At 37.1% G+C, this 16,435-nt stretch overlaps 1 protein-coding gene across 1 annotated transcript in view; it reads right to left on the bottom strand.

Annotated features, from left to right (window-relative positions):
• LOC107048353 (probable chitinase 10) overlaps nucleotides 1–16,435 on the bottom strand; it is a 94,884-nt gene that overhangs the window by 27,346 nt on the left and 51,103 nt on the right. The window contains exon 2 of the mRNA XM_015271495.2: nucleotides 8,214–8,295. Coding sequence (XP_015126981.1) covers nucleotides 8,214–8,295 — 82 coding nt within the window. The remainder of the gene's footprint in view (nucleotides 1–8,213; nucleotides 8,296–16,435) is intronic.

Below are 16,435 nucleotides of genomic sequence, written 5' to 3'. Positions count from 1 at the left end.
GGGGGGGGGGGGGGGTGTTGTAGTGGAATGGAAAATAGCAATGACTCCTGGGGGATTAATTTTTTTCTGTCGGAATAGGGGTGAATTGATGTTGTGAAAAAATTGAGGAAAAACAACGTGAGGTCGTTTTGTACTGGCCGTTGGAAGCTATTACCTCATCTGACAACACAAATATTGTTATGGCAGTATAAATCCTTGATATAATTCGCAGAAGGCAATGGTTTATGGGCTACTTTGGGATTTTCCCTGCAAATCTTTTTTTTTCTCTCTCTTTTATTTTCCATTCTTCGTTTTTTTTTCCCGGTCGATTTTTTATTCTTTCATCTCGGGGTATAGAACTACATCGACGGGGTGCGACCACCCTGCAAATCTCGATCATAAAACTTAGATGGCTATATAGATGAAATTGAGTATATATGGAGTTTGTAGCACAATGTGAATGGCGTCTTAACAGTTTTTATGATGAGGGTTCTACAAGGTTCAGAGGAGCACTGAATGGCATTGTCAACGTGTGAATCATGTCCATAAAGTAGGAAATAACTTTTTTCATTGGATCACGATAACATTATTCGGGATTTTTTTTATATTTTTCATGTCCTTTTAGTTGAATCCAGGGAATAAATTTGCTGTAATGATTTTTATTGGTACTGAGTGGGAATTGAGCTGTTATTTACTCTAGTGGATCGAGATATACTCGGACATTGACGTGTGAAAATCACGATGTGTCAGACCACGCGTTTATGTGGAGATGAATGAAATTCTCACATTGAGAGTGTTAAATAACTCTTATTCAACAATAATATTCTAAGATATTATTCGATTAATTTTTTAGAATAACGAAATGTTTGGCCCTAGTAGTTTTCCAAAACTCTCAATAGTCGATTTCCTTAGATCGATTCAATTTTTTTTTCAATCAGGGATCAGGGATAATATTTCTATTTTTTTATACCAACACGAGAAAAATTCGAGTTAAAATTTGAACTTGCAATATAGTAATCGAGCAGTGTAGTGAGTTACTAGGATTTTTAGCGCCGCTCTACAGGGAGAAAACTTCTTTGGAAAATTCTAGTGAACTAGCACGAGAAGAAAGGCGCATGTGGGTTTTTTCCAAATGAATAAGAAATTTTCACAGAAATTTCCAGAAGTTTTGCCAGAAACTTCTAGAAATTTTACCATCAAGAACCAGAAATTCTACTCAACAGCATTAAAATTTTTCATGCTACAGAATGCGATTTTTTCAGTACTACACTGAGAGAAAAACAACAAAGTTCTCAAGCAAGTCTTACTTGCCCCAAAAAAATCGTTTATTAAAAAAGATAAAAAAAGAATTTTTTGTGCTAAGCGTACGAAGCTCGCGAGGATATTGAACATTTTTATTGCAAAAATAGATTGTCTTTTCAAAAAAAAATTCATTTCTGGACAAGCAAGAAATGTAATTTCTAGCACTACTTCTTTGTTATTCGATGCTCCCATACATATTTTAATCCCAGTAAATGCTGGTTTTATATGAAATGAGAGATCGTAGTTTGTGGTTTCGGGTGTTCAATAATCATAGACAAAAAATAAATTCTTAAATGAAATAATAATAAGGAGATGATAGCCATCTTGTAACTTAAGGACAAAATATTTCTTGATAAACTTCCCTCTACAAAAGATATTTTTCTCCTGAAAAGGCACCGTCTTATATGAATGATCTGTTTCTTGAGCCAAATATTTCGATGTTGGAGGGAGAGCAATTACACGGTTCAACAAAATTCGGACGTATTCGATTTCGAAACCGAACCCGACCCCCCATTATATAGATATTTTAATGCTGATTTTATATTTCTTTGAAAAAATCTTTCTAACACGTCTAGTTTTCGAGAAAAAAATGTCGAAATGGTGAAAAATTTGAAAGATTGGTAAAAAAATGAATTTGGACGTAGTTTTTCCCAGAAAAAAATTAATTGATAAAAATGCGATTTGTTTAGTGGATTCAATTTCACCCCAATTGGTTGAGTCAAAACGAGTGAAAAAATCGTAAAAAAGTCCCAATTTCTCAATTTTACACACAATAAACCGTTTCGAAAAGTGCACTTTTGAGGCAGGTATAAAAAAATAGTATGTTGTGTTACTAGTACGTAAAGTCCCACTTTTTCGCACGCACGTGTAACACATCCTATTTTGTAATACCTGCCGAGTTAACTATTCGGAACGATAGTGGGGGTAAAGTGGTTGTTTTTATGCACGAGTGCGTAAAGTTCAAGAGCGTGCGTAAAGTGAATTTTTAGTGCGTAAATACTATATTTCGATACGATTGCGGGGAAGTGTTTTTGGGCTCGTGGGAGGTTTATAACACGAGCCGAAGGCGAGTGATATAATCCCACGAGTTTAAAAACACTCTTCCCGCGAGTATCGAATCCTATTTTTCATCACAATGTGGGGGAAGTGGGGTTTTGCGTACGCGGAGTGTGCATAAAATGTCACTTTACACACGCCGCGTGATGAAAATGAAGCCTTACGGAATTGGGGGGAAAATCTTGGGATCTAATTGGTTCTGCAGATGCGTCTCCGTGTGAATTCTGTTCCATGGGCAGTCACCCGGAATTCGAAAGCACTAACGGTTAATGACACGGCTGCAAATCCCCACGGAGGGGACAAAATCGCAGGGACCTTTATGGTGACCCCACTAGCATTTGGAAATTTCGTAGCAATATTATAATTTGTACTGGATTCATTGCACTTTTCACTATAGTTTTGAAAAATATGCCTGCAAGGGAAGTGTGCCACACACAGAAATTCGTTAGAAAAATTCTAGTGCTACTACTGTAAAAACACAATCTACTGGTGATAACAAATTGTAGCACTGATAAGTCAAATTTTTGTCTTTTTTCTGGTCCAATTTATAAGGATTTCTGTGAAAATTTCATATTAATACGAGAAAAAGTCATGTGCTACCCAATTAAATTTTCAGTGCCCGCAGTGGAATTTTCCCTGACTGTCACTTTGTGCCCATTTTCACGTGCTAGCGCTACAATTTTTCTAGCGAATTTCTCTCAGTGCAAGATGAATAAAATTAAGAGATGAACTTTAATGAAAATTTCTCCGTGTACCTCTACAATTCGAGTGATTTTTCCATTCTGCATTTATTTAGGTATTCATGTGTCACATATACCGCCTATTATTTTTTTTATGGCCACAGAAATAATATTTTTTATATTAGTCTCTGCAAAAAGTCGAGTTTATCGCACAGGCTGATATAAAATATTATAGACTCCTCGGGCATAAACTTCCTTCTCCATGAATGTGAGTACAAATGTCACCTTCGACTTGGCCTGTAAACTTCACATTCGTATAAAATGGAATTAATATCCTAGTACGCTAACGTATTAATTTTCGCTTTGTATATACGTGAACACAAAAATACCAGCAAAATAAATGTGCTCGCATGGTAAAGTCAGTTCAAATAGCTCTGGGGCGAAATGTATCGCGAAGAGTAGAACAGATTGCATGGAGAGAAAATCGTTAAAAAAATTCTAGTGCTAGCATAGAAAAAGGAGCGCAAAGTGACAACCAGGGAAAAATTCTAGTATTGGTACTGGAAATTTCATTGAGTAGCACGCGAATTCTTCTCGTACTGGTAAGAAATTTTTAGTAGTAATGCCACGAGCCCTTCAACATTATCGGATATTGCCTGAAAGCTTAGTTGTAAACAAATGAAAGTGTCAAGTATTGCGGGCTAAAAATGCTGAGCGGGCTGCATTAAAGAAAAATTCAACGAGAAGTGCACTCAGGCGCAACGCTGAAACCAAACGCGGCATCCATCTGGAAGCCAATGATATCAATAATCATGGCCGCGAAAACCTCAAAAATAAGATAGACACTACTCAATAGCATTCACTTGATAAGACCGGAGTCTCATATAATTCTCTGTAGAATGAATGTACTTACCAGAAAGGCATATGAATGTCTCGCGAGAACAATTCCTACTACGAAAATTATCATGTTTTGTTGGAAACATACTTTTTTGTCCACAAGTAAATTGATTCAACACGAGGAAATAGAGCTGCGCACGAGACCCAGACGAGACTTCACTTTGAAGAGATCGTCTCGCTCTGAAAAAACATGGAAATTTTTGGGACGGTCTCAGTCTCAAAAGGCATACTATCGTCTCTTCTGGTCATGACTTGGAGATAATTTGTTTCGTCAGTCTTCACTTTTTCTGGTTTTTATGTTTGGTGTCGGTTTCAGTCTCGGTCTCGGTCTCGTGCACGTTAAAAATAGGAAAAATGAGAGAACGAGAAAAGATCAATTTTATTTGAATTTTGAAAAGGGGAGACAATGCTATGCCTTTTGAGGCTGGGACAGTCACGAAAATGTTCATTTTGTTTTAGAGTGAGATGATTCCTCTAAAGTGAAGTCTCGTTTGAGTCCCGCCCAGGCAAGAATTACATAGGCTGACGATGAGAACAAGCTTGTATGAGCCCAGGGTTGGCGAGGCTCAGTTATTCAGGCCTGGGATAGGCTTGCTTTCATCGTTCACTTGAGCTTCAAATGAGGGTGATTAAAGGGGCCATTGGCGAGGCTCAAGTTAGGCCTAGTCCAGGCTTTCAGTATTCAGGCTCAGTACGTCAAGGCTTATTCAGGGCTCAGCAAGACCTCGAAAATTAAAGTTACTTTTGATTAATCTCCTCAATTTTTATATCAATACTCATTAGCTAATGGTGGTGAAAACATTATCATCATCTACAAATATAGCTATAATTTTCCACCAAGTTATCTAAGCTAACCCCAGACCAGGCCTAAAGCAGCTCTTTCTGCACGAGGCTACATAATTATTATTATCCTTATCTATAATTAATTAATCAATCGATTCTGAATTCATAAATCCATCGGGCCTATCATTTATTCAAGTTCAGGAAGTTTAATTAGGATATCAAAAAAATAACACTAACACAAGTTGAATTTTTATACCCGAAAAAAATGTATTATCCTAAGAATTCGCAGGTAGCCCAGTGGATAGCGCGCTTGTCTACGAATCAGAAGGATCCTCAAATCAGAAGGAATCAGAAGGTTTTCCTCAAATCATGACTTTGTACACAAAATCCATGCAATATTACCGGTGCGATAATATTAAATTAAATACTGCAAATTTGGGGAATGTTATTAAGTAGACGAGAATTTCTGCCGACGCGCCAACGGATGTTCACCGGATTTGTAATGAATTTTCATGATGCTAGTACTAGATTTTTGCCGGCACCGGGAGCTTGAGTGCACTTCACTATACCACACGGTAATTTTTGTCTGCATTTATGGAGAAAAATTCTGTTATGTTTTGCCCGTGTACTTGCCCAACAAAATCTTATTGAATACTCGTTCCGACGCCTCAATTCAATATTCACCTCATCTCGGGGTTTCTACAATTCTACAAACCCCCTGGAACGTACAGAACATTACATTCCCGCGTAGAAAAACATATAAGCCAAAACTTATGAAGGAGATATAGTGATTTTTTGCAGGAATTACATATTGAATATATCCACCTTCTATACCAAATATATACTAGATATATCCGGTGGAATATATGTACACACATATATCCAACATATATCGCAGCATAGATCGGCATCAGTTATTACTTTAGTAATATTATGAGAAGTTGCACTTTACAGTAATTTAGATTTATTTATCGCCATTGAAATTTGAAACATGATATAATAATTGGTAATTCAATTTCTCAATTATTGATTGATAAAATTATTCGGAATTTGAATATTTAAATTGATGGCTATTTTTAGAATACAAAAATTGGTAAGTAATATTAACAATTGACTTTTTTCAAATTTAACTGTAATTCAAAATTGCGATTATGCCGATGTCTGTGTCACAGACATTGCATCTTTTGCCGAAAAGTATGCCACATGCAAGTCGATATAAGTGACATATATTTTTGTGTATATATTTTTTCCATGTGGGTTGGAATTCACAAAATGGAGTCCAAACGAATTTTTTATTTTTTTTTCAACTTCTAAAGATTTTTATTAACGTTAATGGTACAGCAAGGCAGCAGAGTGTACATTGTCAACTTACTATTTTACATGGTTTCAGCCCTCGGGCTTTTACACATATCTAGCTTCATGGGTATGGGTTTCGTGAAAACGTACGCTGAGAGAGAAAAATTATTTCTGTCGAAAAATCATATGTTCCCCTAAAGAGACCTTTTGTCGTGTTGAATCAATTTACTTGTGGACAAAAAGGTTTCCACCAAAACATGTTAATTTTCGTAGTAGTAATTGCTCTCGTGGGACATTTATGGCGTTCGGTTAAAAACATTCGTTCTACAGAGAATTATATGAGGCTCCGACTTTATCAAGTGAATGTTACTGAGTAGTGTCTTTGTCCAATAAACACTGAGACAGAATTCTTTCGGCGATGAATAAATAAATTTAATTCATTGGAATATGAATAATCGACAAAATATTATGGAAAAGAAGAGCAAAGTGGAAAAACTTCACACGTGACGCAGCCGTAATCCCGGAAAAAATAGACCAAGGGAAATTTTTAAATTGAATGGGATTAGCACGTTTTGAATATGTGGGATATTTTTTTCGATTACCGGTCAAAATAACACGTAAATTTCAATACACAGATTTAACACATGCAAATCGGTGAAAGTTATTAAATTTCCTTCTATCAAGATCGAGATACGCGGTAGCGTATCGGCCAAGAAAAGTTTTGACCGACTGAGCAAAACATCAGGCCGAGCGCACCACGTATCTATATAAGAGAGAACTTCCCCCTCCATCACCTCTAAATGGTTTACATTCGGTATAATGAAAACGGGACGACAAATCGGGAAAGTATCGTTAGTTACATTATATAAATCGCCTATGAGCTTTTCAACGGTGTAACTATGGTATTTTGTAGATTAACAGTAAAAAAGATACGCGCATAACAACGGGTTGATATTCACATTCTCGCGATTCACATTATAAAGTTGGAGAATCAAGTTGTAACGATGACAGCGCCGGGCCAGCTGAGCCTCATGTCCAACGTTGAAGTGTTGCCACCAGTGCATTTGAATGTAGGTTGTAATGTTGTTATGGAGAACCACGGGAAATGTTTTTTTTCACGTTAAATCACTTATTAGAATGAAACAAAAAATCGACTCGGTGTTTTGTTTTCTCTCGTCGAAAATTCGAATTTCATCCCACCATATCTATATTCATCTGCGGACCTCGGACATAAAGGTAGTTTTCGTGAGAAGACCCGGTAAACCGCGATTCTAACCTCGCTTCGCTCGGTTTGATCGCGGCTTACGGGCCTTCTGACGAAAAATTGCATTCATCACATGGTCCAAAAGTATTTTCTGACGAATGTGGCTTTGTAGGCCGAGCCGAAGGCGAGGCCTATAATCACATTCATCAGAAAATACTTTGTGGACCTTGTGATGAAAATAACTATTATGAACTGTTTGTAAGGTTATCGGTTTATTTGGAATATGACGAAAGTGAGATGTGTCGAAAATATTGTGTGATCAAGTATTGAATGTCCATGAATAGTTAATTTCGAAACGAAAGTATTTATTTTTCTCCGAGTGTAACCGAAAATGTATTCATTCCGTGGACAAAAATTCTCTAAATTAAGTGACAGTGAAATGCGAACAATTTTTTGATTATTTAGGAAAAATTAGTAGGAGACGGTGGGATTAAATGGACACTGAACCCTTTTCAAAATGTTGATGTCTTATTGAAGTGTTGATGACCATTTATTCAAAATTCCTGACTTGGCTTCCTTTTTTATTTCTATGTATTTTTCAAAAACTTCGACTTCCCAGTAGGAATCAAACAAAACTTTTTCTTGGCCCAGTTCTTTTACAAAAACATTTGTTTTTGTGTTGGTTAATTTCCCTCAAAAAAACAGTTCAACTCCATAAAATATTCTCACGTGAAACATACAAATTTTCGGCAGAGCTAATTGATTTCTCTCAGTGTAGAATTTCGAAGTTGGAATGAATAAGTGAAAAAGCCCAATTCAAAGTTTTCAAATATTTTCACCCATAACACATCCCTGATTATTCAACTCCCCACGCTCATCATCCTCTCCCCAGTGTTGCATAAATAACCAGCTACAAGAATCCTTCCCCACTTAATGACTCAATTAACTAAAAATCCATAAAAATGAAGGAAGTAAAAACTGTAAAATCACTGACGTAATGATCTAATATGCATTACCTTCCGCATGATTCACAATCCCAACGAGGAGAAAAGCCAGGCAGATAAGCGCAGCAGTTCTCGTTGCTGTACGGGTTGACACCTGGAAACAGAACGAAAGTGGTACGGATGAGCGAGTGACTGTAGCAATTTATTGGCGAATATAAGACGAACAAAGACCACGAGACGAGCAAAAAGACAATGAAATGAATAGAAAAAGAAACTCGAGGAGAATTACCAAAAAGAAGTCGAGACGTAGAGACAAAAAAAATCGGGAAGGAAGAAGCACGGCAGTTGGATTGAGGGGCGGGAGGAGGAAGAACAGCCGGAGTTTTCCACTCGAACGAGTATCAAGCGTAAAACTATAAATGGGGGAAAGTCTCTCTCATCTCTCTTACTCCATTGCACCTCTCTTTTCCTCCGTAGAGCGTCTTACGGCTCCTTTTCCCTCGACGTCGGCGAATTCCTCGGTTTTTTTTTAATACCCACAACTATGGAGGTGGATGATAGTGCACGCGTTATACCGCGGGCTTATAATCCAATCACAATTGACGTCCTGCCCTTTATTTCTACCGGCATTCGTCGTTTATTACTCCAGCCAACGTTTCCACCGTCTCCTTATTGTCAATTTTAAAACGACAGACATTGAGAATGAGGTACGTAACTCACTGGCATCGCTGAGACCTATTGATTGTATTAACGGGTTGTTACGAGCAATAGAGGTTTATCGATTTCTATCGGGGAACGATGACGACCAATGAATTTCAATTTCATTGTTTTTTCGATAATTGTTAGTTTAGGGATTAATTGGGAAATTCGTGAGAGGTGTTAGCTTCAGAGCACAATTTTATCATTCGGGTTGTGAGGTACTGATTGCATTCGGTGTCATGGGAGGAATTAAAATTATTTTTGTATTATCGTTTTTCAATTTATTATCTTTCTATATTATAAAAATCTAAATCGACTTCTGGTGATGAAAATTTGGTACTCGAAATTAAGACTCCAAAATTAAAGGTCGCAAGAGTTAAAATAAGGGTCGCGGGGGTCAAAATAATAGTCATGAGGGTCAAATTAAGGGTTATGAGGATCTGAGTAAGGGTCAAGAGGGTCAGAATAAGGGTCACAAGGATCAGATTACGGGCCACAAAGGTCAGATTAAGGATCCAAATAAGGGTCATGGGGGTCAGAACCTAAGAATCACTCTCTAAGGGTCTTATAAAAATCCAAATCGACTTCAGGTGATGAAAATTTGGTACTCGAAATTAATTCAAAATTAAGGGTCAGAAATGGAGGGTCAGATGAAGGGTCACAGGGGTCAGAATAAGGTTCATGGGGGTCATATGGGGGTTAGCGAGCGGAGCGAGCAGAGGGCGTTTCCCTCTAATCAGTCATGAATTGTGGAAGTTTGATTTTGAATTAACGACGTTGTTTTTTTTTTGAGAAATGCGTTTTTGTCTTTTTTGATGATTGTCATATGTATTTGTATCTTTAGCTGGCTGACTTATTGGACGTCTTAGAGTTTACGTGGTGATGTAATAATTCAAGTGATGGTTTAATGATTCTCCAACGTCATTAGGAGGTTGAAAATTCACTGTTGCATTTTTTTAGTGGTTCCTCAAGGAAAAATAGTTTCTAGTTTTCAGTATAAATCTCTGCATTCCTGAACTCTATAGTAATAAAGTCTATGGAAAAAAATTACGAGAATTAAATGAAATCTTCACTTTTTGTAAGAAAGTTTTCTCGAAGAATTGGTGGAAAAACTTCTACTGCTACGAAATGTTTATTTGAAAGCCAGTATTTGCTACGCTTAAATCAAGGTAAATTTTCTGTTATTTTTAGGCAATCTTAGTTCTAGTATTCAGAAGCTCGGGTTATTGCATTGATGACTTAGTCTTCTCAAGCTGTCCTCGTTAATTATGAAGTGATATCACAACTTATGTAACCCCCCCCCCCTCTTCCATTACAAGTCGTCATAAATCACAGAACCGCCTCTCCTCCACCTAATCACGTGACGTGATATTTGAATGTCCCCAATGGTTTTTACTTGAGAACCCAGCACGGAAAAAAAATTCGAGAAAAATTACTACAGAAATCACATAACCATGGAGCACAGTTAATTTCTAAAAATGCAAGATAATTTTTTACCCGCTGGCTCTGAATAATTTTCTAAACGTGAGGGAAATTTGTGCTAATACTAAAATTTACCTAGATTTCTATTAAAAAAATCAGTAGCGAAGTGATAAAACGATTCAAGTCGATCCCTGATAAGAGATGGAGAACGGGTCAAGTTCCCGGATAGGAATTGATGATGGAAACAAGGTTTATCAAGCCCTGAACCAAGGCTCGAAAATTCTCAATCAGGGCTGGAGTTCAAGCTTGAATCAGCCCTCATTCAGCCCCAAAATGATACTCCGAACTGAGGCTTAATTTCTAAGGCTCGAACAAGGCCTGAGCCAAGGCTCGATCCAAGTCTTGAATTAAATTCGAAAGTAAAATTGTCGAAACAATAGTTTGATATCCCTAAGTTCATTTTATTCACTTTATTTCTCAACATAATAATCAATTCGAGTCAGTTGCTTTCAACTCTCGTAAAAGTGAATAAAACGAGCCCTTCATAATCACAGAACTGAATTAAGAATTTATTAAACTCGTCATTTTTTGTGAAAATCCTTGGGGACAAAACTTTTTTTTTGCTTTCCAATAATTGTCATCTCATTTATTGATTAGAGAGATGACTCTGGGGATTACATCACTTCAGTCTCGTGCTGAATAATATACAAAGACTATAGGTAATAACGATTTACAGATAGCAATATTTTATGGATCGCTGAATAATGTCGCGGTCATTAGATGAGTGAGTGATGTGTTTATAATATTTCATGACCTGGAAAATTGATACCTGGTATAATACCTGTTATCAATGTACAAAATTGAAAATCTGGAATGTGTAAATCTAGCACTCTGAGTGCGTCTGAAATGAAGAGAATTTAAATTTCACAAATGTTCTCGCTATGTCATGCTGATATGTTCCGAGTTTGAAAAAAAATCGCTGAAAGTTCTGTTTATTGGCTAATAACCTATTTTTTAATGAGATGAAAAAATATTTCCATGTATTTTATTAAATTATCCGACATCGGAGATTTTGTTATTTTGACAGCTATTAACTAGAGCTCAGGCACTAAGCAAAATAGGAACAATACTCAATGGCATTAGTTGCCTGCGGCTACTATATACCGCTCACTCAGCTCCTGTCTTGATTTTTTGATAATTTATCCCAATTGAAATAAGTGACGTCTGTCGAAAAATACATTTCATTAAATTTTTCTCTCAATTTGAAAACAACTAGAAACTACCAGATCTTTTCTCTCTTTTAAATATTTTTCTGACGGACCCAGATAATTATTTCCCCACGGGTCCAGAATTCAGCTGCACAAATTAAACTATCTTTAGTACAAGATTTTTGAATAAATTTCCGGGAAAATTCATAAAACGAAAAATAAAGTTCAAATGATAAGCCGCCAAACACTCTTCAAGTGTTTGGCTCTGGCAATATTTTGTATATTTTATGGCTTGCAGGCGACTGCACGTCGCTGACTAAGGGTCGTAAGTTGGATTACCCGGACCTGATCATGGTCAGATCAGGTTTGCCTTATAGAATAGAATAGAATATGCGCGGCTGGTCACTTAAGCGCCCAGAGTCACCTAAATCATACGATCTTTTGTAACATCCGCCTTAGTTTCGGTCAGTCACACAGCTCCAGCCCTGTGTTTCTCACTAGGCTAATAAGGTTCGCCTTACTGAACTCAGAAAATTTTCGAAGTTAAGGATTCCCTGCCTATAATGGGAGGAATTTGGACTCCTGAAACTATTCTCATTGGTTAGTTGCGAGTGGAAAAGTCCGCCCACGCCCCAACGAAAATTTGAATAACTCAATTTGCAAGGGGATGGAGTAACCATGAAACATTGGGACTGATGAGTCTGGGGAGGGAAACTCTGGACCAAGGTCGTACACCATTGGTCCCGAGGCCAAATTCCAAAAGTATCCGAGATCACACCCTCAGTGTAGGTAATAAAACCATTTGCACTCCGGGTTTTTCCTTGGTTGAACTTGTAGTCCTTAGTTAACCGTCTCTTGATTATAGTCTTTTAGCTTTGGTCTCAATTTCAATTATGAGATCACGGGTGAAGTCAAAACCCGTTTCAGTTCATTTCTATTGAGCCTTTCATGACTCTTTTTTTTAGTCTTTTATAGCTCATTTCATTGTAAAGTCTTACATGATTTCTTTTCATTCAAATCAGTGCGGCATTAGTTTAGTATGGCACGATTTATACCGATCGTTTTCCTTTCAAAACGTAAGTTTTTGAACCACTTAATTTTGTATCCCGAGCCTTTTATTTTTTCATTTGTTTTTAAAATATAGACTTGCAAAGTCATTTTGAACTAAAATCTTGAGTTCACTTACTTTATTCAAACAACCTTGTCTCTATCCAAATTAAATTCCCATGAGTCATTAAGATTGAAACTTAAATTCATTTAAATTCACTTCGCGTTAGAAGTCAGTTTATGTCGGTGACTGTTTTCTTTTATTTCACTTCTAAATTTCCTTGGAGTTAGTCACCCATAACATAAGCTTTGAGGATCCAAGACTGCTAAATATCTAGCTGAGTAGGCAAGAATGCCTTGCGACTGGAATTTTTATTCGAAATCATGGTTTGGGATGTAAAAATTGTCATTATTCCTTAGGTGAGTGCTCCCGACACCACCTTCCACAATGATTTCACAGGCCAACTAAGTAAAAAAAGGTTGTATGAACCTAATCCAGGAAACGTGAAATCTGGACGGTTTGAGCTCTCTAGAATCATTCGACCCAATTTTTGTTTACCGTCAAGGTAGGAGTACCCGAACGCATACTACTAATTACGACTTATTTTCAAATTTTTATATAGTTTTCCTCCCTTTTTTACTTTCAATTAAATTATGGTAGAAACAGAAATTTATAATCTGTTCGACCCAAGCTTAATTTTTCAGACGGACTGCACTGACACGACACCTTCAGGCGCTATCTCTTAACCGAGTTCGTTAGAGACCCTGGTCGGTGTAGCGTGTATTAAACGGAAAATGTAGGCAACAACTGAATAAAAGCATTATTTACGGTGAAGAAAAGGGGTCGATTAAGTGATTAAAATCCAAAAATAGGGAAAGAAACTCGCGCAATCGTAGAAAATTTGGTGTTCGGGTACTGATGCATTGAAACCTCGAACATCGCTATACTCGAACGATCCACTTAACCTCACCTGTCAACCAAATTTTCTCATCCTTTTCTTCATCAAAATATTGTTCCAAGGATTAAATTTATTGCATAATGATTGATCTATTACAGGGGAAAATTAAAAAAGAGAAAGGAGCAAAATTACACTGTAGAGGAGTTGGAGAAGGCACTGGCAGCTCTGAAAACTGGGCAAAGCTTAGGAGCAATGAGCAGAATCTAACAAATACCAAAGACGACACTTTATGAGAAAAATATTACAATTGTAAATAACTAATTGAATAAAGAATTACATTAGGTCGACACAAATTATTTCTATACAATTATTTCTATACGAATTATTTCTATACATAAATTTTTACATAAATTTTTGTTTTCATACGAAAGATGTCTAAACGCTCCAGAGAAAAAGGTAGAGAAATGTTGCCACTGTATACGAAATGTTTCTTTATATGTGGCAGTGGGTCGTATAGGATCAAACCTGTAGAAATGGTATAAAAATAATTTGTATAGAAATATCCGAATATCATATACAAAAATCTTATAGAAATTCTATAGGCAATCCGTATAGAAAATTTCTATACAATTTTTTCATACGTGAAGAAACTGCACCGTTCGGGTTTACCCGACTAGAATTTATGTACGGCATGCCGGATCTAGCCTCCACCGACTTCGGCACGAGTCTCGTTTTTCGTTAGACATGCCGAATAGAGTATACCTCATGTGACTCCCATAAGGCCCAGATAAGGCATACCAAATCCGGCTTCACCGCATCTCCACCGAATTCGGTGCGAGCCTCGTGTATTGTCAGGTATGCCGAATAGGGTTCTCATAAGGCCCCTCATGTGGTTCTCATAAGGCCCCAATAAGGCATACCCCATCTGGCCAGCCGAACCCAACTTAGACAAATCGGAAGAATATTCTTCTCATCATAGACCCCCCCCCCCTTCAATTTGATTTAGGGTCAGTCGGCCATTAGGACTGCACATTCCACCCATGTAACCAAGATAATTGTCTTACTTTTTTTTTGCTAATCCACGCTCAGTATCCGTCTATACTGATCATTATATTCTTCATTGACCTCACTTGATCCTCGAGATTCTATTCTTCAACCCTTCAGCTTAACCCTTATGATCTTTTACCCTCGAATAGGGTGATTTCATCACTTGAGTTCCATCTTGGGACTAGTGGACACTGATAAAATTCTAGCCGATTGCCGAATGTCTACCGAACGTCTGCCGAAAGTAGGAGGGGGAGGGGGGGCTGAATTTATAATTGATAATATCATATCAAACTATTTAAATGTTGAAAAACATGATGAAAATATGTATGTGCGGCGACCGTGGTTTATATAGACAGTGCGAACTTCAAAATGCACGAATAGCGCGGTAGGCTAGTTAGCTAAGGCGTAGAATTAGTAATCTGTAGGTCCCGGGTTCGAAACCAGTCATGGGTGGAATATTTTAGGTTAAAAAAAATCGGTTTCTCAGCGATAAATACGTTAGGGAGTCAAGAGTGATAAATAACAGATGATCAATTTTGATAGCATATAATTACGTTCTTTTTTTTACATTATTAAGAATTATCGTGGATAGTCGAATCATCCATGTGTATATATATATGAAATTATTGAACCGGTGTCATTTAAAATTTGTCGGAACAATTTTGAGAGTGGCGATTGAATGAGCAATAATTGATGATAAATTACCAATAAGATTAGTAATAATTTTAGTTGGCCCCCACGTCTCGGCTTGGATACGGCAACTATTATCCGGCCCGAACGTGAAACTCGCGTAACGCGCCTCATCTGGGCCGGACTCGGTTGACCACACCAGTACCCAACGTCAGGCTCGGCATGCCGCATCAGGGCCGAAGAGTTTGCCGAGTCAAATTCCTAGTCGGGTAGGGCCTTTGGTCGTTCGGGTACTGATTCAAGAGCCATTTATTTGACCGTTCGGGTACAGACATTTCGACAGACTCATTAATTTTCTTTTACTATTATTCGCAGGTGCATGAATGTTACATCAAATTGTTCTTTTTTTACGCAAATAATATTGAGGTTACAAAGAATTACTTTTTTTGGCGATTCTACATCTGAATAATGAGAAAAACGCATTTTACAACTGGAAAAATCTTACTCGTTCGGATGCTGGTGCCTCCATGGTAGATTTATTAATAGTAAAAAAACATCTGTTTAATATAAACAAAAATTCGAATAAATTATTTTTCGGGGGTGTAACTTCAGAAGAGACATTCAGATGTGAAAAAAATGACGGCGCCCCGGATGGAATGCATTCAAAGGGGAAAATCCACATTCATAACAATATAATAGAGCATTTGTGAAAATGAATATTCTATGATTTATGCCATACATTTCTAATTACGACTGAATTCGTCCAATTATCGGAACCATAACGTCCATAACCATAACCATGTCCATAAATTATAGAATTGCATTAAAAATCATCTGATAAAAGTGCTCTCTGAAAATTTTGAAGTTGAGAGATTTTGACTTTCACGTAATCCTCCAATACCAGCCGTGAATTTTCCAATTTAAAATGCCAAATCCACAAAAAAATGCTCTCTCGCTCTTTTCAATTAATAAATTCCATAAAATTCAAATGAAATATTCCAGCCATTCCCCGCGGGGCATTCAACCGGGGAAAAAAATTCAGCTCCAAAAGCCAAACTCTCGAAAGTTCAATGAACAGTTCAACAAATCGAACTAATGCAACAATGCATTTTTCCCTGGATTACCATGCGACTCCGCTGAAAATAATGAATGAGAGAGCACTGGAGTATGAATTAAAAAAAAGAAAGTTCATTACAAAAGAAGTATCTGAGAAGTAAAAGAAGAATGCTGGAAAAAATGAGTAGAGGCGAAAAAAAAGAGATTGGCGTCCAATTATGTGAGTCACGTCTCTATCTATTCTCCAATTAAATCATCTCATTAAATCACCGGGACGCATCCCAGG

Source organism: Diachasma alloeum, unplaced genomic scaffold, assembly GCF_001412515.2.
Source record: "Diachasma alloeum isolate Michigan unplaced genomic scaffold, Dall2.0 Dall_scaffold_00187, whole genome shotgun sequence".
Classification (NCBI taxonomy): Eukaryota; Metazoa; Arthropoda; class Insecta; order Hymenoptera; family Braconidae; genus Diachasma; species Diachasma alloeum.
Note: the sequence above shows the minus strand (reverse complement) of the source record. Positions and strands in the feature narration are given on the sequence as shown.